At 39.8% G+C, this 24,906-nt stretch overlaps 2 protein-coding genes across 5 annotated transcripts in view; both read left to right on the forward strand.

Annotated features, from left to right (window-relative positions):
- cfap74 (cilia and flagella associated protein 74) overlaps positions 1-4,332 on the forward strand; it is a 69,554-nt gene extending 65,222 nt beyond the window's left edge. For 2 of the 4 annotated variants that reach the window (XM_051949340.1, XM_022213993.2), the window contains exons 35-38: positions 127-259; positions 2,083-2,219; positions 3,068-3,202; positions 3,696-4,332. In XM_051949340.1, the coding sequence (XP_051805300.1) occupies positions 127-259; positions 2,083-2,219; positions 3,068-3,202; positions 3,696-3,800 (510 nt within the window). In that variant the 3' untranslated portion in view covers positions 3,801-4,332. The remainder of the gene's footprint in view (positions 1-126; positions 260-2,082; positions 2,220-3,067; positions 3,203-3,695) is intronic. The other 2 variants (XM_051949341.1, XM_051949342.1) reach the window with 1 other exon arrangement.
- A 6,139-nt stretch (positions 4,333-10,471) lies between these two features.
- Positions 10,472-24,906, forward strand: part of gnb1a (guanine nucleotide binding protein (G protein), beta polypeptide 1a) — a 41,270-nt gene continuing 26,835 nt past the window's right edge. Inside the window, exon 1 of the mRNA XM_051949407.1 lies at positions 10,472-10,878. The gene's annotated coding sequence lies outside the window, so the exon portion shown is untranslated. The remainder of the gene's footprint in view (positions 10,879-24,906) is intronic.

Raw genomic sequence — 24,906 nt, forward strand, 5'->3', positions numbered from 1 at the left:
GGTCCCTGCATAGTGCTGCCCTCAATACAGTCACGTTATTCCGATCGACTTCACTCCGCATGTCCTCTTCTCACTTTGGCCTCCGTGATGTAACAACATTAACCCTTTGCCATCCCTCTCTCCCAGAGTAAAGTGTGTGTGCTGGATCTGAAAGGTGCGGCCTCTTTACATAACATGTATGTATCTGGAGGAGACCTGCTGACTGTGCCTATTGAGTCCCTCCTCCCTTCGCTAATAACAGATCAACCTCAGCTCACAGGTAACAAAGCCTCCGCCTTCATCTCCTCATCAGCATTATTATTTCTGGTGTGATGGAAACAATGTAGCCAAATAAAATTAGGGTTTTACCTGCATCGAGGGATTTTGGCACCCTCCAAAAAGAGGTTTTAACACCCCCCCAGAGAGATTTTAATCAGGATGTAAGAGAACATCACCAGTGACAAAAAGCTTTGTTAATTCTGTTTCATTTTCTAAAGCATATTGGACATTTCTAGTTATCCAGTGGTCCAAAAACAGAAAAATACATCGATTACTGCCATAAAAGGTAACACTGACTTATTTCCTTTACTGTATGTGAACCAGTGATGCGTGCTGTCATGTGCAGTCACCTCACAGTAGCACATGATGAACCAGGAAAAAACCCTGGGAATGCATAGTCAGTGTGTAGCAGATCTATTCTGCACTGTTCATCTGTGAAAATGATCCGTGGAATCAAGTCAAAGCGTACTCAAACGGTACTGAAGACTCTAGCGAGGCAGGAAATTATGTGATCAACACTGTAGAGATGAGTAATATCATCCAGACAGATTCCATGATTTATGTGAGTAAGGGCAGCATATGTAATGAATTAATTCATGGTAATCATAGCATGCTGTCAGCCCACGTGCTTCTCACCAGCAGTCAGATCATATTTCACCACAAAATCCATTTGTGAAACTAAGCACCCCTCCTAGATGAGGGTTTAGTAAATTTGCTAAATCAAGGAGGTATCAATGCATTAAAGCACCATCAGCCATTGGACAGCACCTGAAGCTTTGGTCTGATTATGTCCCAGAAGCAGAGTTCCCATTCACTTCTGGTAAAATCTGCATTGTTAAAATTTGCATATTTTTAGGCAAGTATCAAAGGATCATAACTCTGTGTGCTTGATTACAATTTTGCAATGTGTGCTATGTACGCTTTCTATTAAACCATTGTAAGAAAATCAGTTAGCAGTCTTCAAACTTCTCAAATGTTAATGTCTTATTCCCATTGATTGATAATGCACATAATTCCAATTTATAGCTTCGATATTGCCAAGGTTGCAAGGGTCTGTGTAATGCCCATGTCATGTGCCCATGTATGCAAGGGTTTGTGTGCAGCACCAAATGTATGTCCACAGGACCCAAACGTTCCAAAAATGTCACTCAGTTTAGTCTTAACAGAGTTGTATGCTTATTTCTGGACTGACAACTTTATTTAAGAGTTGATTGAATTTGACTCCTCTGCACTGCAATAATGTAAAAATGTGTAGAAAGCATTCAAAAACAATCCGCAAAACTGTTTCATAGTTATATTTATAGGATCAGTTTAATGCAATAACTGAATGGAAGCCAATGTATATCTAGAATGTAACCAAGAAGACTTTTGACAGACCAGCTTGTCTGTGAAGATCAGAATGTGATTAGTTTTGTAGGTGTTGTAAACACGAGTGTGGTGCTTTGGCAGCTCAATGGGTTGAACGGGAGACCCATAAACAGAGGCTATAGTCCCCAACACAGCGGCCATGAGTTTGAGTCCAACCCACAGCCATTTGCTGCATGTCCTTCCCCGAGTCTTCTCCCCATATTTCCCGTCTCACTGTTCACTTTAATAAAGGCCCAAAAAAATCCAAATGTTTTATAGTTTTGGACAATTGCAAAATTTGATCTGCCACTAGTGCTTTATAAAAAACATCAGATTTTTACAATGCTCTAGCACTGTTTTCTAAAATGGATAGCTGTGGTGTAAATGAACCGTGTCGCCAGATTCCAGTAAAAAGTAGCAAAGATTTATACTCTGTTGTAAAATGATTAAAAACCTGCAAAACTCTGATGTATCTAGCAGAGTCAGAAGCGGTGGAGAGGCCCAGTATCCCTTTGCTGGTGACCCTGCAGGCTAACTACTGTGCAGGTGTCATCACACCTGCAGTCAGGGAGCTGCAGGTGGGCTGCATCCGCTCCACTCAGTCCACTAAGAAGGTACTGTGATGACATCAGATATCGACACTGAAACATCAGGTTCAAATAATGCAATTAGTTGCTGCATCGTGTTTTATTACTGTAATTCTTCATGGGAAAGTAAAAAACTTCACTGAAGCAGGGATTTGTCATACTAACGTTATAATGTTAAATATAATTATTGAACAATTACACTGGGGAACACTCATTTTGTTGCATTTAAAAAAAGACTTTTCTATAGTCAATTTGAGTGTGCTGATTTCAAATCTGAAGTCAGTTTTTGACTGCAAGCTACAGATTTTATGCAATTTGACATTTTTATTTATTTTTTAATGTAAAAGAACACACTTTAGATGGCATTTTGAACTGTCTAAAAAGAGTCTCCATTCAGCAGGACTATAGTAAGGTACACCCAGTTCTTTGAGAAGCCCTGGGATGTCATGGCAGTAAGCAAACTGTCTGTCTTCTGAAAAGAAGGTCACAAAAAGCTGGTCACGCTTTCTGAAATATGATACTTTAACAGAGTGATCAACAAGATTTCTGCCTTGTAATCTTGATGCCAAAAGTTCTGCTGCTTTCTTTGAAAGACCTAAATCCCGCACTAAATCATTCAGTTCAGCCTGGGGAAGAGGTTTACGCAAGTTCACATTTGTACAATTTCATTAACCTCAAATTGCATACAAACTAGAGCTTGTAGAGAAAAACTAATTTCAGATTTGAAATCAGCGCCTAAAACTCCTTCAGAATCAGTTAAAATATCCAATGCAACTCAAAGTTACTGAAAAAGTGTTCCCCTGTGTTATCCCTACAGAGGTTGAAAAAACAGTCTTGTCTTTTTGAACAAATCGTCTTTTGTCTGGTTTTCTCAGAGTGGGGAGTTTTACTGGGATAACATGACATCCCTGCAGCAGCATGGCTTCACTGTGGAGCCCTGCAAAGGCAACGTGGAGGCAAGCCACAAACGCACCATCACCATCACATGGACTCCTCACAGTGGATATAAGGTGAGCAGGACATCATTTTTACTGTTGTTATGCAGTCAGCTGCACATTTTTTTCACAGAAGAGGCTACATAGCTTTTCACAAATCAGTAATAGCCTATAGATACGTCTGTGATAGTTGCTCTGATGAAATCTACAACAGATATGAGGATCCCCTACTTTCCTACACTGACATATAGCTTTATCACAAGCTGCAAGTAAATGTTATTACCTCAGTGTTTTCGCATTCTAGTAATGTCTGTTTCATCTTTTCTCAGCCTCTGTAACCATAACAATAAAAAAATATGGTAAAAGCACTGGCGCCTGGTCAAATTTTGTACTGAGAACATTTGAAGGTTATAGTACTGGCATAAAATATCTTGTATCAGCAGCTTTAACATCAACATCACCATCAGTCCTTTAAGTCATGTGTCCTAATTTTTGAACTTCACTTGTACTTCAGGCATTTCTGTACGTGCACTGCCCTGATGAGCGTGTATGTCTGTGTGTGTTACAGCCCTATGAGGTGGTGCAGTTGTGTGTGCCTCTCGCTGTAAAGGGCGACGAGACGAATGTTTACAGAGTCACCCTGATGGCTTCAGTGTCCATGTGTGCTGACTGACCTCTACAATGCCTGGACTGTGGCCAGTGGGAAGTCTACTCTCACGTACACAGACAAAATACATAAAAGCATGTGATATATTGTGTATAACCAACATCAACAAATACACGTATTCTTTATTAAATGTTTTGTCTGAGGATCTTATTTGACATCCACATACTTTGATATTTGTAAATACACACACACACACACACACACACACACAATAAAGTATACAACTGAAATGACTTCACCTCCTACTACACCACTAATGCATCTGTGATCACTGACACAAAATTGAAAACACTGTAATCACTGAGGCAAAACTGGAGGGTAGGGTGTCTGGTGGACATACAGGATATGATAAGAATGAAAGATTTGAATGCTGATAATGAAACATGCATTGACTTCTGTTGCACTGAGTTTCTACTGTAGGGCCTGCATTCTTATTTATACTGTAAATACACGCTATGCATTGCAAAAGTTTGCCTTTGCTGTGCTCAGTTTTCCCACCATGTGCAAAACTTTAAAAATAAAAAAGCTGCTGGCTTAATTTTGGGTTCAAAATTTTTTATTACATACAAAATGGTAACATACTTATTGTTTATTATAAATTTTCACCATTATTTCATTTTCAAATGAAGTTGTCATCTAATTTTGTTGTCCAGCAGTAACAAAATCCCCACATAAATCAAGTTTGTAGTGGTCATTTACTACTGGACAGATACATTCATACAAACACAATGAGGCAAAATATACAGCCTGCACAGACTTTATAAGAGGTGAAGTGACAACCGTGACTGCCTTGTCATCAGTTTCCAAGCATTAGATTTTAGCCACGTGCAACTTTGCACAGGAAACAGTAAAAACATTTGGCAATACTGTAACAGAGATTCATCACATTACAACAAAAGGAAGACAAGGAATTGCAGTACTCACATTCGTAACAGTGTACAGGAAATGAGAACATTTTGCAGACATGTTGCATTGATTTATTATTCTCTTTGTCTACAAATAAACATGTGATTTATGATGGATGGCGGAATACAGCTAGAATTTAATTGAGCCCGTTTGGGTTCTTCGCCTTAACATGTTGAAAAAATTGGTCAAATCAATCAACAGTTCTGTATTGTTATTTACAATAGCTATTATTCTGATAAGACTAGAAAAACCTGGTAGTCTACAATGACCATGTATCTGGGGACATAACCTGGGTGGTTTGTTATTTCCTTGAAATACACAAGTGGATTTGCAGATACAGACTAATGGGACTTCCAAATCAGAGGAAGGGTAACAACAACGGTCCTTATGTTCAAAGTAGGCCCAACACTTTCCCCAACACAATACTTAAGCGAAAAACTGAACAGTTAAACCCAGAACATACCTTGTCCACCCTTTGTAGTCCATTTGTAATTTACTGAAGGCCCTGCCTGTAGAACATAGTTACACCACCAGGGGGTGAAGGTGAGGCCAAGTAAGCAGCAGTATTTTAACCACCACAGTCCAGGGCGTGTCAACTGATGTAAGCCAGCAGATGGATACTATAGCACTGCTGGTACTGGGCTTGTGAATTGAAAGGAGGCCGAGTTCACAGTGAGGTCAAACAAGGAGCAGTTGAAAGATTAATCTCTGTGATGAAAAACAGTGGTTTGGTGTAAAACCTACATATGAAAGTAAAACCTGTTACTCAGACATACTATACTAGCATGTTGATGTATTTGTATTTCCAGCTGTGAGCTTATTTATTGATGGAACTGTTATAGCGGTGGTACTAATAACAGTGATAGAAGCTTGTGGTCCAAATATTAGCTAGTAGCAGCATCAATCCAAGTAGTAGTATCACCGTCACCTTTCAGAAACTGTCGGTGGTCAGTGATTTCATCCTTTAGCTAAATGTAGCTTATTTGCATATCTCTGTGTGTTCTATGAAAGCACCTGATCCCTCAGAAATTGGGTCACCTGTTTTCTTTTCGGTACAATATGAACTTCAGTTAAAAGACGGGATGTGAGTATCCCAGACTACATCTCCACAAATAGCAGCTTGTGTTTGCTACTGAATTGAGGTGTTTAAGTTTTCTGGGTTTCATGAATTTGAAGGGGAAAAGGTGGTGCTGCACAGTGTCTTGGTGGTTAGCACTGCCACCCTACAGTTAGAAAATCCCTGGTTCACATCCCAGCCTGGACCTGGGCTCTATCTGCATGGAGTTTGCACATTCTCCCTGTGCATGCGTGGGTTTTCTCCAGGTTGTCCGGCTTCCTCCCACAGTCCAATAACATGCTGAGGTTAATTGGTGATTCTAAATAGTCCATAGGTGTGGATGTGAGTGTGCTTGGTTGTCTGTCTTTCTCTGTGGCCCTGTCATGGACTGGTTACCTGTCCAGGGTGTAATCTGCCTTCACTCTCAGTCAGCTGAAATAGGCTCCAGCCCCCTACAACCCTACATAGGACAAAGCAGTGTATAGATAATGGATGGATATTTCATCTGCCTGTTGTTTTCATGTGGTCTTATTGGCAACATGTAACATATGACAGAGTTTTGGTGATTATAGGTGGGTATTGTGATCAAATATATATTTATATATATATATATATATATATATATATATATATATATATATATATATATATATATATATATATACACACACATAAAATTCAGTGGTGTGTAGGTTGTAGCTGTGGTGTTGTATTATATATTTATATATATATATATATATATATATATGTTTAATATCTAGCTCATTAGCGGAGCAGAAGGTTTATGGTTTGTGCTTCAGCCAGTGTGGTAGATTCTTCAAAGCCCAACAGTCTTTAGGCCAGTCAGCAGAGGAAAGCAGAGGACCTGGTTCAGATACGTTGATCCAGACACACAAATGGAAAACACAAGTTGTACTTTTGGTGTGAAAGAGGTTTAAAAGACACACTGGGAACCGTACGGTGACTTAAGGTTCAACCCTGCCTATGTTTGTCTCCCTTCATCCTGTCCACTACTGTCAGAGACGGTGTATACTGTTTGTACATTATATATACTAAACTAATATATAAATTTCTCTCACTATGTATGTCTATTCTATGCTGTTCGCAGGCCTAGTTGGACGATAACCCATTCTTGTTCCTTTTCTGAATGTAGACGGAATTCAGAGTCAGTTCCAGTTTGTAAAATAGAAACTCAAGAACAAGTTCAGCTTCAGTGGCCTGTGAATCTCAAGATGAGTCAATAGTCTAGTAGATTCCAGTAAAGCTAATTATTAAGCAGCCTCTTCCCCACTAAACATTTACATACTCCATATCTAATATATATGGATGGCATGTAAGTAAAACACATATAAATCCTTGGAGCTTTCTAATTAATATATGAGACAGAAGTAAATATTTGACCTGCATAGAGGCGAGTTCTAATTACATTAACTGCTGTGCACACAGTTAAACAGTTTCTTTAATAACTTGAGAGTCATCAGTGCGGTAGGATGTTTGACATGTTCTAACAACAGTCAGGACTGATTTTTTTTCCAGCTTTACTCCTGCAGTTCAATCAAATCCTCACTTATTGAACTACAAGAGCCGTCCCACCCTGTGAACTCGGGCCTGCGTGTGTTAACAGCAGATGTCAGTAATGCCTCACAGTGGACCAGCAGGATCTGGCCTCTCTCAGAGATACATGCCGTAAGCATTTATCAGAGATTGCAGGAGATTATGCTAAATCAGATTACTGGACACCAACCTGCCTATAAAAAGCAAGGTCATTATGAGCTTAGCCTCATGTAATGTCACTCGTTTTATGAAATGTATAAGATGATATTAGCCAATATTTATGTTGCTATTTCATCTCTTTTTCTAATCTGATTTATCTGCTGATCTCTCACTAATACTGTGAGATAGCGCTACTTACAGACTCTGCTCTGCTGACGGGTAGTGTTGGTTTGTCTTTCTTGGTATTTGAGTGGCTAGCAAATGTGACTACACTAAATAAATGCAGGAGAGTGAATGCTTCAAAAGTTGACTTTCTTGAAGCTCATGTCCATAAATTATATTTACACTGTATTTGAACACACCATTTTCCAGTTAATTCTGACTTCATCAGCAGCTACCTCTGTAATACACTAATTATTTCAAAAATGAACAAAATTTGGCAAACCCTTTGCAACCATGTTAACCTGCAGTCTTTATAGGCTGATGTATATGTCATCATCATACACTGAATGTTATACGTTCTAAAAATAACTGAATGTTTGTTACTAAACAAAATGCAGAATAAAATCATGAAAGTAACCCACACAGTTTATCATATCCTATTTATCATAGCTAAATTAGAGTTTATTCTAATACTTTACCCTCACATCAAGGTGTGGACTGCTCTTGTTTCTCTGTCCTCATCAAATGGCTGAATGCAGACAACATGCTTTCTCCCCTGGGTGCACTGAAGCTCTGCTAAAGAAGCTTCACAACACATATATGCAGACAGGCAGGGGTGTATCCAGGGGCAACTAAATCTCAGCAGCATTAACTTGGGCAGATGAGTCCCAGTGGAAACAAACACCCAGAACACTATCTGATAAACTGTACTTTGTCTATGTAACACTGATTTTTAAATACATAAAAAGACACCTAAAGTATGATATATAATCCATAACCATAATATTTTTTTTTAAAGAATTACACCTGTAGGTACACCTACAAAAATGAGTGAATGAGTTATGGGAGGCTTTATCTCACATGCATATGCACTCATGATACAATGCTGTACATTTACTCTGGAAATACTTCTAATCATAGGTCTACTAATGCACTAAGGTGGAGAGGATTCTCTATACAATTCAGCTGTCCAGTTTCCTCCTACAGGTTTAATGTTTACAGAAGTGGGAGGGACACCTACAGAGAGCACATTTACTCTTACTTTTAATGCTTTTTGGGTCCAATAATTAGCATTATTGGAATTTCTCACTAATCACTGCATTCAAATAAATGATTATGTGCATATATAAAAGTATATATCAGAATTCAAATTGATCATGATACATGCTGACTGCTGTCCATCTCACACTCCATTCCAATCAGGCTTCTCCTGAGTAAATAAATTCAAGTTAAACCAAACCACAAAAATGGCCATCAGTTTAAAAGGCGACTGTTAAAAAGACAGTACCTAACAGATCTGACACAAACAGACAGAGCAGCACTCTCTCAGGAGCATTCTTCTCTCAAACCAAAGCCGATGATGCTGTTGTGTCCCCCGTCAGACCAAGCCCATGTACACTTTGTTGTCTCAGAGGACGGCAAAGTGTTCCATGTCTCCAAGTAACGCCTTAACCCGCTGAGCATTAACCCTCCTCTGAGCACTATACCTAGACTACTGGTGATAATGATCAAGCCATCTCTGTGCTGCAGTGACGATCCACCCACAAACACTCAGCATAGGAAGCAAATCCCTACTGATTCCTTAACTTGAACTAGAGCCCATGGGCATCACTGCATAAAATATGGCAAAAGGTAATATCCAAAGAACTGAATTTGTCAACAAATTGTTCAACAATAGCTTAAATGGATCAAACTTCTGTTGACAGAGGTAGAGTTTAAATAATGATTTCATGAGTAATTAGCCTACTGATTTATAGTTTTTGTAACTGAACTACAAGTCAAATTAAAACTTTTATATCAGCAGCACACGTCGTATGTGTTTGTGTGTTTAATCATGTATGCTGGTAGCTATGAATCACATTCATCTGTTTTGAGAATGAGCCAGTGTTTTTGGTTTGAAGTAGTAGTTGTGTACTGACATGAAAGTCAGACTTTCTGTAAGTAAAGCCTCTCTTAGACAAGTATCCAGCTTTTGAGATACTCGGAGCATATTCAGTTGATATTTTAGAATGTCTGATGGTAAGATAAAATCATGTTAATGAAACTTGAATATACAACAGCCATTTCTGTTATTATTTGTTTTAAATGAATAGTATGTGGTAAATTGTAGTGAAAGCACTCCCTCCACAAGCCGCAAAACTGTGCAGGCCAGCAACCTGTGGTATAAACATTATTGTAACATTGTTAATGTTGGAAACGGTTTCTTTCAGTTTGTATTTCCAGCACTGAGAAAGGCAGAGGCTAGACTCGTCCACCATTTATCTCTTAAATGTATCAGTTACCAGGGAGGATTTAAACCATGTATCAATTATCTGTTGTTACTTAAACAATTTACTGTTTATTTCTATGAAGTATCAGTTTTGACCATTAGCTATTTAACAAATACAGCAACAGTTTGTCTTATTTTTAAAGGCTACTTTTAAAGGTGTAGCTCATTTGTTTTCGTTCTTTTTCCCTGTTCAGTCCCTTGCTGTTTTTAAACCATAATCCTAAAATGTAGCTCTAAAATGTTTTAGTGACCTGACTCAAAATACAAGCGTATTTTTTTTAATAAACAAAACTGAAATGCTACTTTTCGTTCCAGTACAATCTTTTCATGCCTCATTTGGCAACTGCTGAAGTCTCCCGTGGTTGGAAATCAGTGTTGCAGCTGACTTTGGCTCGCCAGATCTCGGATCGTATTTAATTTCAAATCTTTAAATGAACTAATTTGTAGGATTAGCCGCTGTGTTCTGCCAGGTAAGTGCTGTCTAGGTGTGTTGGTGTTACCAAAGATGGCAGTATTTCCTGATCTGTCGGAGTGGTCGCCGACCCTTCGCCGTGCGTTGTGACGCTGCCGTAACGTGGGGTTTCCCAGACCTGAATGCAGGGTTACCGCGCCCATCTCTGCTGTTTGATGGCCGGAGGAAGAAGCGACTGAGATCCTGGCGTGAAGGAAGATAAAGAGGGACGACGACGGTGGGAAAGACAAGAAGGGATTTTTGCTTTGAGTTGGAATTTGTGTTGAAACGGAGGAGCGCTCAAACAGGACTCTGACACGTCTGTCTGGGTGAACAGCGCCTTGTCTCTGCGCCTCTGTGCCGGTGTGTCTCCCCCCTCGGCGGGTCAAAAACTGGGTTCGGGGAGTGCCGCTCCTCGGTGGCTAAACTAGCTAAATCTGAGCGCCTGGGCGGAGAGAGGAGAGTCAAGATTTTGCCGTTTCCAGTCAATGTGATATAAACAACGGATACTCTCGACTGAAAGCGGGTAAGGGCATGTATTTATATTTGAAATTGCGCTTCAGGAAATGCATAAAGTGTCTGTGCAAGTTGGCTAGCCTGTCGAGCAGTGAAGATGAACGAAAAGGGTTAAACTGGGTTGAGTGGCTCCTCCGTAGTTAGCTGCCGTTAGCCTGCCGCTAGCTAGTCTCTGCCAAGACGGTGGGTGGGGGTCACTGTTACAGAAACTCGGCGCACTGCATTCACATAGTTGTCCGTTAATCAGAACGATATTTACATGTAATTGTTCTGCCCGGCAGGGTGGGGGTTAATGGCCTGTGCTAACGTTAATTAGCGGGGTAGTTTGTGACAGTTCGTTAGGTTAGCTAGCACCCCATCTCCAACGTCCGGGTGTCTTTCTCCCTCTCTTGAAATATTAGCTGTCTGCGTTAAACTGTGTCACTGTTGCTTCAGCACTTCATTTACTCGAACAATTTTTAAATCCACGGTGCATTAAACACCGTGCATATTTCTAGAATCGCCAGCATATTGGAGCTGCCTGGCGGCCCACATTTTTTGCTCGATAGATAGCAAGTGATTACATGGTAAGCTAATTGCTCGCATATTTGCTATTTTCAGATTACTGTTGGCTAAACCTAGACAAGCTGTTCAAGATAATACCACTTGGTGGCAACTTCTTAAACTTGCATAACTGAAAGAAATGTGAACACAGTTTGGATTTACTTCCACACATATTGAAAATCTCTAGCATCATGGAATTGACAACGAAGGGAGTCTAAAAATGGCTACTTCGCCAACAGAATCACTACCACCCCCACTATTCCGTAGCCAGTCCATACAAGTTAGCCAGCAGTGGCTACAGCCTACGTTTGCAGCCTGGTATGGCAGATCTGGGTCTGTATATTACAAATATGGTAGCCAGAACAGCATTCCTCTATTTGTAGTAAATATGAACAGGGTTTTTGAGTACCGCTTTTATCTACAACTCTGTAATGAAACGTTAATATTTGTCATCGGTACATTATTTAGGTAATGCCCAAATTCCGAGCTGTGGACACTTATTGGGCAAGTTTTGTTTAAACCGTTTAGTTGAACCATTGGCACTAAATTGAATGAATCGAAACCGTCATGGATTATGGCTACTGTATATTACATCGATATGTTCCCATTCCCACGTTTAGTCTTCAGAGCCATCCATCCACTGACACAGTAAAAAAGCAAAGAGCTCATTCGTTAGATTGTTTCGTTTTTCTTACAATACGCGGTTCCTTGATATGATACAAATTTGCATCGATTACCAGGTGGAACTACAGCTGTAATAGTCGGGAGGAGAAATGACGAGCACGGCTGTGGAAATAGCCATGAGTGCTAAACCAGCGTCAGTTTGCGAACACACAACTCGACCTTAATTTGAACTTCTTGTTTTAATGATATGGAAACGAGATTGTCTAATTGGATTTTGACAATCTGTTTATCCTGATCACTGGGCTGTCGCAGGGCAAGTTGTTAGCAGCTACAGTAACCATGCCCCATCGGGCCGCGGTGCTCCATAGTATTTCGAGCTCTAGTCCGGAAAAAGGGCACGCTTTCTCCACTTTGAAGAATCAAATTCTTGTCGTTACACTATCGTAAGGTGTTAAATAACAAGAAACGAAACCGAAGATTGTTATTTAGTGGTAAATATTTCTCAGGATGGGTTAGCAGCGAGTTAGACGTGCTGTCGCAGGAAGCCGCGCCGAGCGCCTCCTCCAGCACCGAGGCGAGATATATGTAGCCTGCCGCCTTTACCAACTTATCGGCCAGCAGTGTTGACACGCTATGTTTAAAGTATCCGCTGATGCATATTTTTGATTTGTAATTGTTCCGGGGAATTCTCCGTATTTTCTAAACGAGATAGTCGTATTTACTGTTTCACAAAGATGAATTCATTTTGCCAGTGTGCCCCCTCCCTCCGCCTCCTCGAATGAATGGGTTCCTGTATTCAGGGCCCAAGCAGCTGCAATGAACAAGATGGCGTTCAAAGCCTTTTTCATCACCGCTTTTTCTCAGACAGAAAGAGGCAGCTGCCGAGCATCGGATGGGTTCAGGCTTGGCAAGCTAGATGTATTTCATTACCTTTATCTTAAAAATGTATAGAACGCATATGCATTGCAACGTTTTAAGGCTGATAGAATTACTGGTCCGATTAATCCTGTATGTGCACCTCCTAAGATACAGGACAACATGGTGGGAAAGGGGTATTGTACATCTTGACAGTGTACCTGAATACCTGCGAACATGGCAACTAAAGTAAATAGTTGTATGACTTGATTTGTAAGAAATACACATATGATTTACAAATGTTGATTTTAAACTTAATGTCTGATTTGAAACATCTATAACCACACCTCAGAGATATTGGATGTATTTTTCTAAATTGGGACAAGAATTAGCAACTAAATGTGAATGAACAGATAAAGAAAAACGCATCAAAAATTAAAAAGAGCTCCAGTGATGGCAATTCTTCAAGTTTTGATTGCAGTTAGTTTTTTCCACTGTTTCTTTTGTCAGAATACTTTATTCGAATAGATATGACTTTTGCTCAAAGCCTTCCATATTTTTAATTCTCCTTTGTGCCTTACAGACCAGCCTCAGTGCTTCTTGCCAGTGTCATGTGGATTTGATTGTGTGCATTTGTACTTTTGTTCATTTACATTTTGCATATTTGCAGTGGCACCATGCACTTATCAAGTGTTGATTCAATATTATTAATGCAGAACAAAAACCACCACAAGACAGCCATCTAACTTCTGCCTCTGTAATGTTTCAGTTTCAAGGAAATTTAAGATTTTGCTGTGATTAATCGTGTTATTAGTTTGTGTAAAAAGTGGCCCAGCACTTCATGACTTTATGTGCACACCTTGTAAACCAATGACTATATAAGATGTGTGTACGCATAGTACTGGACAATGATGGTGGTTAAAGTTTTGTCAGCAACGGTTTTCGGTTTGAGAGCAACCTGTTTGCACATCAGAGATCATCTAGTTATCAAACTAAGCATTATAAAAGCTTCATTTAGTGTTGATCAGCTTGTGTGACCTAGATGTGACACACACTATACTGACTCCCTGAATGCATTCTACACTGTCGTGTGGCCCTGGTGGACAGTGATGGCATAGTCTGTGGACATTTCTAAAACATTTGTTGATGCTTATATGTGGAAACAAGTCATTTATGACAGCCTGTCTGAAAACCTTTATTGCATTATCTGAGACTGCATTTGTGCACAGTAGAGCTTGTCAGTAGGATAAGTGTCACCATAAGATAATGACCATGTGCTGAAACCTGAGTAATTATCCTTTTGCACTGGGAGAGGGTCTTTGTTATTAAACAAGGATTATCATCCGTTTATGTGTATTTTTTTCTTTTTTTAATCTAGGAGTGCAGGATATGAATAGGATTAAATTCTTAGTCTGTGGATTTCACATTTTTGGATTATGCGGCTTTGGTCAGTGATAGTGCTGATTTTTCATCCCCTCTGACATGACACTCCTTGTGTTTAACTGTACATCTATTGTAAAGAGCAGGGAAGTCTGGAGAGACTTTGCGAACTAGCACCTGATGAGAAACTATGTAATGATGTAAAAGCTAGTCAGAAGAGTGTAAAAGTACATGCGTATTTGATTTTAAATGCAGTACTGTCTTGAATCTATACATTGTAATGTACAATGTAATTTCAGTGGCAGCCCTGACATATAACTAACCATTTAACAGCGTCGACTGCGAGAGTCCCCAGCCGCTCCGAGAGAACAGCAGATATTTCTGTCAACATATCTGGTTGGTAGTTCACAATGTAAAGTAGTATGCTTGTTTCACAACAAGACTGAAGTAAAAGGCTCTCACTGACTGACCATTTACTTCAGTCAGTCATCTTTTGTTGGTTAAATTTTTGTACTTTAAGTCGTACATTATCTGCATCATATCTTTTGCTGGTTAAAAAACAAAACAAAAATAGCAGAATGTGTGATGTGTCCATTAACATCAGAAAATCAAGATTGCAGTGTTTCTTTGAGCATGTTTGTTGCTTTTTCTAGCAGATGAGTCCATAGGTTGGTGTTTGACTTTATTTCTCTTTTCGTGCAATATTTGATGGTGTAGCTTCAGTTGATAATCTTGCTGTCTTTATTGGCAATGACACGACATACTTACTTTAGTCTCATTTACTAGTTTAGTTCTGATTTCTGTGACCAAATGTACTACAAGTAGCCAAAGTACTACCACAGCTATTATGTCTGGGTGTCCAGTTTATCCACAAAACCTTCCTGCAGTTAAGCCTTTTATTTAAGATATTTTGCATTTGATAAAAATATTGGAGTTAAGAAAACTGTTATTGTTCAACCTAAATCGGGTAATATTGTGTGACTACGTAAGCATTGTCCAAGATTTCCAGCATTTTTGACAGTCACCCTAACGTGTGTTATGCCGCAAGAACACATTGGTGTGTTGTTAACTTCAGGTAGGCAACAGCAACAAGGAGAGAACATGGGGTGTAAGTACAGTGAGATGGAACTGACTGGTTCTGTGATGTTTTTCACATACACATAGTTTTGTGGGTAAGAACTAGGGATGTGCGGACTAGTCGTTTAATCGTTTAACCGCCTACTCATTTATTAAACGTTTAGTATTTTACTGGTCGGTTAAACGCTAGTGTGCCCCCCCCACCCCAACCGGGTGCCGTCATGCAGCTCTACGCTCGGCCGTGCGCCGCACGCTCGTCCCGTCTGGGCTACCTGGTTGATCCTGCCAATAGCATATGCTTGTCTCTTTTTTCAACCCCTGCTATCCCCCTCATCATTAGCGGTGTTTTGACCACTCCAGCTACACCCACCACGTCCCTTCCTACCACCCCGAAGCAAAGCATCGGCTTCAGTATGTGCTGCTCGTGGACTGTCATGGCACACCGACCCGCTGCCATTACGCACAGACGCAGCGGCACTTTCTGTCTCAGTGGACAACTGAACATCTTCATCAGAGGGTGAATATTCCTCTTCAGAATATGAGTAAGTCATTACTTGACAAAGTACTTTGTCAGCGTTGACCAGACCTCTCGGTATGGTGAGTTTTCTCACTTTAAAATGTGCCGTCTTGTGCTCAGATACGCTCCGACGGTGAGTCTCGTCTCCTCGGTTTTCAAACTCCGTAAACTCCAAAACTTTGAATGAAAACACGCCCACAACTGATGCTCAGATTGAAGTTCCAGATGTCCGCCATCTCCTGGTGTACAGTACATGAGGCACATGAGGCAGTATATTTGAAGCTATGGCTTGTTATGTTCAGCAATGTTGCTTGTCGCAATATTGTGACTTTGGTCCTTAAAGGGTTAAATTGCAAGTTTTCTGAACCGACTAGTCGCCAATAAAATTAGCGACTAGTCGGTTCGGAAATTAGTCGAAATTCCCATCCCTAGTAAGAACACTAGTGACAAATTCCACCTAAACATTAACCAAAAAATGTGCATATTCATCATTTTTTGACACGATTATATTCCCTTAAGTTGCAGTGGTTTTTCTTGTTACGCCACACTATCTGAGACTATCACCCCGCAACTGCAAGTTTATTACCTCCGCCAAGGAGGTTATGTGACACCCGGCATGTGTGTCTTGTCTGTCTGTCTGTTAGCAAGATAACTCAAAAATGCCTGGGCAGATTCAGATGTAATTTTGAGGGGATGTAGACTATGGTAAGAGGAAGAGCTGATTTAATTTTGGTGGCAATCAGGAAAGGATCCTGGATTCTGGATCACTTTGAATTTTTTAGTATGTTTTAGTATGTGGTCCAAAATATGACAAAAACGTCATAGGTTAGTATGTCATCCAACAAATTGGAGCAAGGTGTCCAGATAGCTCAACTGGTTAAGAAGGTGATTCATAAACAGAACTGTGTCCGAGACGCAGGTTCAATTCCAGCTCATGATCCTTTACTGCATGGGTTTCCTGTTTTCCTCTCTATCCTTGGCGGAGGTCTGCACTCTCTGAGTACTTTTGCAGTATTGAACTCTGAAATTCTTTAAGTAAAAAACCCTGTGTTTTAACTTGCCACAACGGACATTGTCTGGCAAAAATGCTCCTATGGAATAGCAGATTTGTTGTTTCACTTAAAACAGTCTTATCCAACTTAAAACCATTCCAAAAATGCAGAAGTTTGGAGGACACTGCAGTGATCTTATCCATTTTAAAACATATTGAACACTGGCACCTTTAAAAGTTCTACTCTAAAACCTTTTTATAGAGGAAAACTGTTGAGCCAAGCATCATGATTCCCCAGAGTATATTTGAAAAAATCATCTGAGCAGGTTTTATCATTTGTTATTCACCCAAGAGAACAACAGTCCTGTTTCACTGTCATTCAGGTGCCTCTCCAGACAGACTGGAGCTCCACTGTCTTTGACTAAAGTGGGTGATGTTCGTCGTCGTTCTGCTCTCCGGGAGATTTATTACTAGATGGAGGACCTCTCCGAGAACCTGCAGCAGGTGGAGAACTGGTTCATGAGATGTTTCTCCAAGCTCGGCAAACATCACCATCATAAAGTCCACCTGGGATAGAGAGAGGGGGAAAAGTCTTATCAGTCTGCTGAATATATTTCTCAGTTATTTATTTGTCATTAAATGCTAGGCAATTAAAACAATTGCAGTTATACTTTTACACAGTACCATATAATAATTAAAGAAAATGTGGGTGCACCTCCTTGTGCACCTGTACCACACATTCCCCCCATTATCACAACCCCTCCCAGTTGTTCATCTCACTACAGCAGTGCAGTGGACATGAGCCAGTTCTGCAGGCTTCGCCCATACTTACATTCCATTACAGGCTAAATGTATCAGCATTCAATTTTTTGTCAAACGTCTGTTGCCTGGTGCCTGACAGCATCGCAGAAAAACATCCAGGACACTATATCTGACAATACATGGGCCTTTGCTTGTCCATTATTATCTTATTATCCATGCTCTTAAACATGCAGCTCTCTTCATTCAAAATGGTGGCTTCATCAACCCAGCTATTCTTGTATTGAATTTAACTAGACCATTAGTGATGGCCTCTGCATTATGGCTTCCATTACCTTACTCTTAGCTTTTGTGGTTTAGCAATCCAAATCCTTTTTCTTCTTCACTCAGTAAGCTTCCTATGGAACATGAGTGGAATGGTTTTGTCAGAGTGTTGGACATTAATAGGCAAATGTGAGGCCAAAGATTGTAAAATTTTAGCTTTCTGTTGCTACAGGCTAGTTTATCATAAAACCTTTAGAAGTTAAGGCGTTCATTAAAAATACCCACTTTCATTTCAGTTTGACCTGTTATTAGTTGTGCCAGTCATCAGTATAGCTGTGCTCACTGTATGCACGCACTTGTTTGCCCCTCTGGCAGGCTCAAGGTTCCAGTATACAACTTACAAAATCACATTTTAAAAGCATTAACAAAGATGGTCAAATATGACAAATGCCAGCACATTTACAACAACATGAGATCTTTCACGTTACACCGGAACAAGGTGTAGTCATGGTTGGAGCCTGTCCTCAAACAAAAAACCACACAGGTCATCTGTACATGCCCGTATTACGACCGAGTGTTACATTTTGACGTTATGTGACCTCTAGCAGTTGAGTAAATATCGACACTCTGGTGTCACAGGTGAAACGTCCCCATGAACAAACTTTTATCTAACACTAACCCTAACCATAACCCTAAACCCGTGTTGGAACCCCATCTTACCTTTTCTTTGACGGGGTTGGGGCCCAATAAGGGCCCACTCATAAAAGACACTTTTATGAATCTTTACCACAGAACAATACCTAGTTCTTCGATTAAGTCCCGCTCCTGATTAAAATAAGTTTTTTTTCTCTTACTTTTTTATTTCTTCACTGTGCATTCTATTCCTTACCTTTTTTTTGTATCCTAATCTTAATTAATTGGAGCCTGTGAAAAGTTTAAATTGAAGCAAAAAACTGTTAGTGTAATGGTTTGAATCTCTACGTTTAGGTGGAGAACTCTAGGTTCAAAACCCTGTGAGGATAGCTGGATTAGTGATGGGGGTTTGGGTCTTAAGATGTTGTCTTTTTTCCCCCCTTTTTAACACTAACCTTAACTATTTAGGCCTCTCATGTTAAAATTAGAACTAACGGATTATAGCTTACTGATTTGAACCCGGACTCTCAAGCTGAGGACTCTGGGTTCAAAACCTCATGAGGATAGCTGGATTAGTGATGGGTGTCTGGGCCTTAAGATGTGTCTTTCCCCCTTTTTAACCCTAACCTTAACTATTTAGGCCTCTCAGGGTGAAATTAGAACAAACAGATTATAGCTCACTGGTTGGAACCCTGACTCTCAAGCTGAGGACTCAGGACTCAGGGTTCAAAACCACACAACTTCAACTTCAAAACCTCATGAGGATAGCTGGATTAGTGATGAGTGTCTGGGCCTTAGGTTGTGTGTCTTTCCCCTTTTTAACCCTAACCTTAACTATTTAGGCCTCTTATGTTAAAATTAGAACAAACAGATTATAGCTCACTGGTTTGAACCTGGACTCTCAAGCTGAGGACCCTGGGTTCAAAACCACACAAAGGTAGTGTAATCTTCCCTGGAGTGCACAGATGATTTTTTTTCTGAGGTTTCTTTTTGGTTTTCTTTTTGGGTTGTCTGGACTGGGAGAGGACTGGACATGATAGGGGCAGGCCCCTATTCCATTATTTGCCTCTCCTTTATGGAGGGGCAACCTTTATTTGGGTTTGGTAGGCCCGTGCCATGTAACAGACAATTGTCTAATCCTAAATCCTAACCCTAACCCAACCCTAAACCCGTGTTGGGAAAGTGAGGAAAAAGCTGTTTCGCGAATTAAATCCCGTAATGCGTTCCTTTTCCCCATAGGGGCGCTAACATAAATACGCTCTCATGGGTCGTATTCCGGTGCACGTTACATACGACCTGTGTGGTCGTATGAATTGGAGGACTTGTTGCACGGTTGTAGTAGTCCCAACAGTGAAATCACAAACAAAGCTTTAGATCTACTAAAAATTATGTTAACACAAGCAAAAGAAGGTTCTAGATAAAACGAACAACATTATTGTGACATGATCTATTTAATGTCTTTCAGACACTAAGTAGGGTTTTATATTCTGTAGTTGTTACTTTACTGTCCTGTACTGCTGTCAGTGTTCTAAAAGCTACTGACTGTGTAAGTTCAGTTATTCTGGTTTCATCAGGCTGTTGATCTAAAGATATAGCCATGATTAATCCGATTGATGCATACAATCGTCCTTCCATGTTTACCTTAAAAATATACAAGTGTTCATGAATGTTTTGTGCAGATTGAGTTAAATCAGTACACAAAACTACAATGACTGCATGAAACGTGTAACTTTTGCATCACCTGTGAAATTCTATTTGTACACTTGGCAAAAAAGCATGGTCGATTGAACTGAGAATTGACTTGTCTTGCATTAATTTTGTCATGTCACAGCTGGTCCACCACAAGCACACTAGCAGGTAAATTGGAAACATATGGATGCACATTCAATCATATGACATGTTAACAAGTGTCAGTTTTGAGTGGGCTGGTGAATGACTGTGTTTTAGTTCTCATTGCATTCCAGAAAGTTTATGAACTGGTGCCTTTGGATGTAGTGTACTGCTGGTTTTACTGTGGATGTTGGCCTGCTGTTGAGCAAACCCTTCAGCAATGGTATTGCTCCGAACTGGTAAACAATGAGATATCCAAATTTCTATAAACACGTAATGTCTTCAAAACTAATGTTTTGTAGTGCAGATGACATGTGACCAGCATTTGTGTGCACTTTGACTCAACGATTGTAGGAAAAAGCCTAATTAGGAGTTTTGACAGATACGATGATATGTAACAGATTTTTTTTTTTAAATTCAAGCTTCAATTTAAACAGTGGATCAAATTTACAGCCAAATGTACAACTGGACTCATGTCAATCAAACCATTATATGCATATCCTAAGTACATAGTATACATTGATCAATGGGCATAAACAAGCCCTGTACGATTCAGTTTGCTCAAATTAAACACACGTTACAACATGAGTCTCATTAATTAATAGCCACACATCTTGTATTCAAAATTGAACCCTTTGTCATTTGGCAATTGCAGTTTATAAAGTTGCGACCAAGGTGGTCGCTTTTGCAGCCTTTTTTTAAGAGTGTGCTAGTTCAGATTTCAAGTGGTAGCATTGTGCTAGTGCATAATGATCATTAAGCTGTATTGGTGTCACTCTAACCGGTACAGGCAGTTACTTTGTTAACCACAATGGTGTAATGTAGTACTTGTATAACTTTGGTGTAGTGCGGTATTTCCTATTTACAATGTGGTCTTCTCGCGAAATGTGGAGCGCACTTATATACGCTGTTTTTTTCACTCATAATAAAGGCTGCATGTAGAAAAAAATCGCTCCATTTCATGTTGGATGAATCTGATATTAGAACACCTTAGTTTAACTCTTTATTCCACAATAATTTTTGGTCATACACGTGTCTGAACACACCACAGCTACCAAGCAGCAGCTACCGCAGCCTGTACTGTCAGGCGTTCAGGGAACATTGGTGAATGTTCAATAGGAAAATGTTCGGCAAGTGATGTGTTTTGCCTGTGACAAGGTGAGAGGTGTGACTAAATGAGAAAGCCGGTCGCTCCGGCGCCAGCAGTAAAAAGGTTAGTCAGGAGCCCTGAGGTGGGTAGTGTAAGATACAGGATGCCGCCAATACGGATGCTTTTTAATGTTTCAAAAGTTTTGCGGAATTTCTGTGTATTTTATGCCCCATAAAGATTTACACAGTGCTACTGGTCAAACACTTAAAACTTTCGCATTTCCTTCACCAAAGTCCTCATGAACAGGGTTGAAGGTCTGACTCAGGTCAACTTTGGTGCTAATGTAGCCCTTGACACAGGTTGCCATGTAGACTTCAGAATGACAAATGAGTATCAGTCGAGTTGCATTGATGGTAGTCTGTTAAATGACAGGCATTGGAAATATTAAATAGTGTTTGCCATGGACAAGTTGCAAGAGTTGGGAACCTTTCCACATCAATGCGGCAAGTCCTACCAGATATATATTCTGTTTGATTTTTGATCTCACTTTAACTTGTTTTTTGTATTTTTGTGAAGTAACACACTGAAGATTTGTGTTCTTCAATCCACAGCATGCTTACCTGTTTTGTTTTGATTGTTCTTTTTTTTGCCCCAAGCTTCTCCCAGGGTCAGCATTACAAGAAAACTTCTACCTACATCTTTCCACTATGGAGACTTGTGTGTAGTTTCGCTGTAGGTGCTGTTATGCATGCATAGCTTGTCACCACTAGCCAAGCAGACTTGGCCACTGTTTTGAATAGTCAAAGTAATGGCACCAGGACCGCTTAGTGACCCACACGCAGGCCTGTCACCACTCATATACTGTAACCCTACCGCAAGCACATCACCACTCCTGACAGTGTTTTGCATGTGCAAATCAACCCCTACTCTGGTTTGAATAAAGACTGTCTTGCTGTCTATTTACATTCTAACCCTCACATTTGACTGCTCCAGAGAAAATGTGACCCAACCTGAATCCAGAGATGACGGGTGAAGACAAACTATTAGTGAATTTTCTTCCTCTTTAAAGCAAGAAAGGCCACAGTCACTTGAGCAGAAGACTGGGGTAGCTGTCATGTGACTCTTCACACACACTTGTTTCTCTCTTGGAAGCTTGGGGAGAAAGCACGGGGGGAGGGGTATGATTATTAATGCAATCAAAGGAGTATATTTTATGTTTTAAATAAAGTCATGCTTTTGGCTTTGGGCTAGCCTGACCTTCCTTTCCCTTTTTTTCTTTCCTTTTTTAATCTAACTCATTCATTTCCCTGCATGAAAAGATGGCTGTGTAGCTATCTCTAGCACAAAACATATCATTGTTAATGTATGTGACCCTTTTTTTCCCTTTTCAACTCAAATTTCTCAATTGTTTTCATGCAGTGACATTTACAGACTAGAAAAGCACTCAGAGCGCAGACCTCCGCTAAGGATATTGACATTCACATGGAACATTGTATTCACATACATTTATGTACGATTTAGAACATTTTTGGATGACATACTAAAAAATAAACTGATGTTTTTGTCATTTTTTGGACGGCATACTAAACTGACGTTTTTGTCACATTTTGGACGACACACTAAACTATGATGTTTATGTCACATAACCTCCTTGGCGGAGGTAAAAATTGCTCAACATAAGCAATAGCAGCTAAAAGATGCCTGGCTTCAACCTTGTGTTCAGATTTAGTTTTTTCTTTGTGTCGTGAAGATCAGGAATATATTACAGATCGGCTTATTTTGAATTATTTGTTTTATTGAAGCTATTTTTACCTTTCAAGACTACTTTATTCTACAGTTTTCAAGTGCCTGCTATTTCTATCAGCACTGCTCTCTGGCTAGTAAGAGCACACAGCATCATGGAATGTTTTACTAATCAATCAATTAAACTCTACTGTCAGTCCCATTGATGTTATGTCCCCTATCATCAGACATTACTAACAGGAGCAGCCACACTCAGGGAGCATGCATACAAAATTTTGTCCAGTTAAAGGGACAGTTCACAGATTTAAAAAAAAAAAAAAAAAATTGACTATGTAGATGAATAATCAGAAAACAAAATGGCTTTTAGCAGAGTCCATGTTTTTTGTCATTACTTTTGTAAAGCCCAATCAAGTTCTGTTAAAAACAGGCAACAGCTTTGGCTAATCATGTCTGTGTGTGTGTTAGCAACCAATGTGACAGGAGCTGCTTTGGGTTTAATAAATCATGCTAATTTTGCTGCTAAATAGAGATTAGATACTCAGCTCTGGTTCCAGGTATGGTTTTAAAACTATCGAAATACACAGGCCTGTGTGTGCTTGCATACATTTAACAAAGTACTTCTTTGGCATGTTAACCAAAAGATGTGCGCAAGACCACATGAAATGGTGGACATTCTTGGTAGCATTTTGAAGATGCATCATTTTCAGTGCTGCAATGTAAAAAATGTACCCTTTTTCAGGAAGCTCTGACATGTTTTATTGCCAAGCTATACATTTACAAAAGCCACATGTAAAGTGTTTTTTATAGTAATAAATGCTAGTTATAAAAGCAATATTGTACAGATTTAATGCAGCTCATAACATCCTCATGAAATCATAAAATCCAGTCATTTCATAAAGCCATACATTTTTGATACCTGTTTAAGCAGTGCATGGTTGCAAGGGGCTGGAACCTTTTCCAACTCTAACTGGGCAGTAGTAGGTGGGGAACACACAGAGGATTTAACATTGCATTCATTACCGTACTTAAGTACCAGAAGCAAGATGTGTCTTTACCTTTGTTTTCCTAAGCATGTACGTAGTGTGACCGTTGTCCAGGAAATGCAAGAGTTTCGTCATATGCTTCTTGCCCCCGGCTCCAAGTGTGCTGATGTGGAAAGGTTTTTGTGTCATGCATGTAACCCAAATGCGTTCTGTAAAATGAGCTTTTTTTCTAAAGCCAGCCCTTCTCACCTACTGTCCAAAGAGGCTTTGGTGAACTTCGATATTTTGTATATTTTGTAAGTATTTTGTTGATGCAAATGTCATTTTTCTGTCCCCATAATGTCCAGTATGGATATTTTTAGTGACTAAATGTTGATTTGATGTGAATTGTTGGAAAGTGGAAACATTGATCAAGTACAATTCCAAAACTACTTGCACAAAGGTCTCTTCAAGTGTAGTGCTTGCTGTTCTTGATTATGTTTCTGCCACGTTAATTTTGCACCTAAACTGAATGGAACATCACGATCAGAACTGTGTCAGCTTATGCATACTCATTTGTAGCCCCAGGATTTTGCTCTACTTTCAATGGCGCAAAATGGGTTATGGGGCCTGAGGCCATTCATTTTCAGTTTAACCATTCTTCTTGAGACTCATAAGGATTTGAAATCCACATTCTCCTCAGATAGTGATTCAAAAAATAATCCACATTTGTTCATATTTGGTCACTGCCTAGTTTTTATCATTATGAG

The sequence above is a fragment of the Acanthochromis polyacanthus genome, chromosome 6 (assembly GCF_021347895.1).
Source record: "Acanthochromis polyacanthus isolate Apoly-LR-REF ecotype Palm Island chromosome 6, KAUST_Apoly_ChrSc, whole genome shotgun sequence".
In the NCBI taxonomy this organism is placed as follows: Eukaryota; Metazoa; Chordata; class Actinopteri; family Pomacentridae; genus Acanthochromis; species Acanthochromis polyacanthus.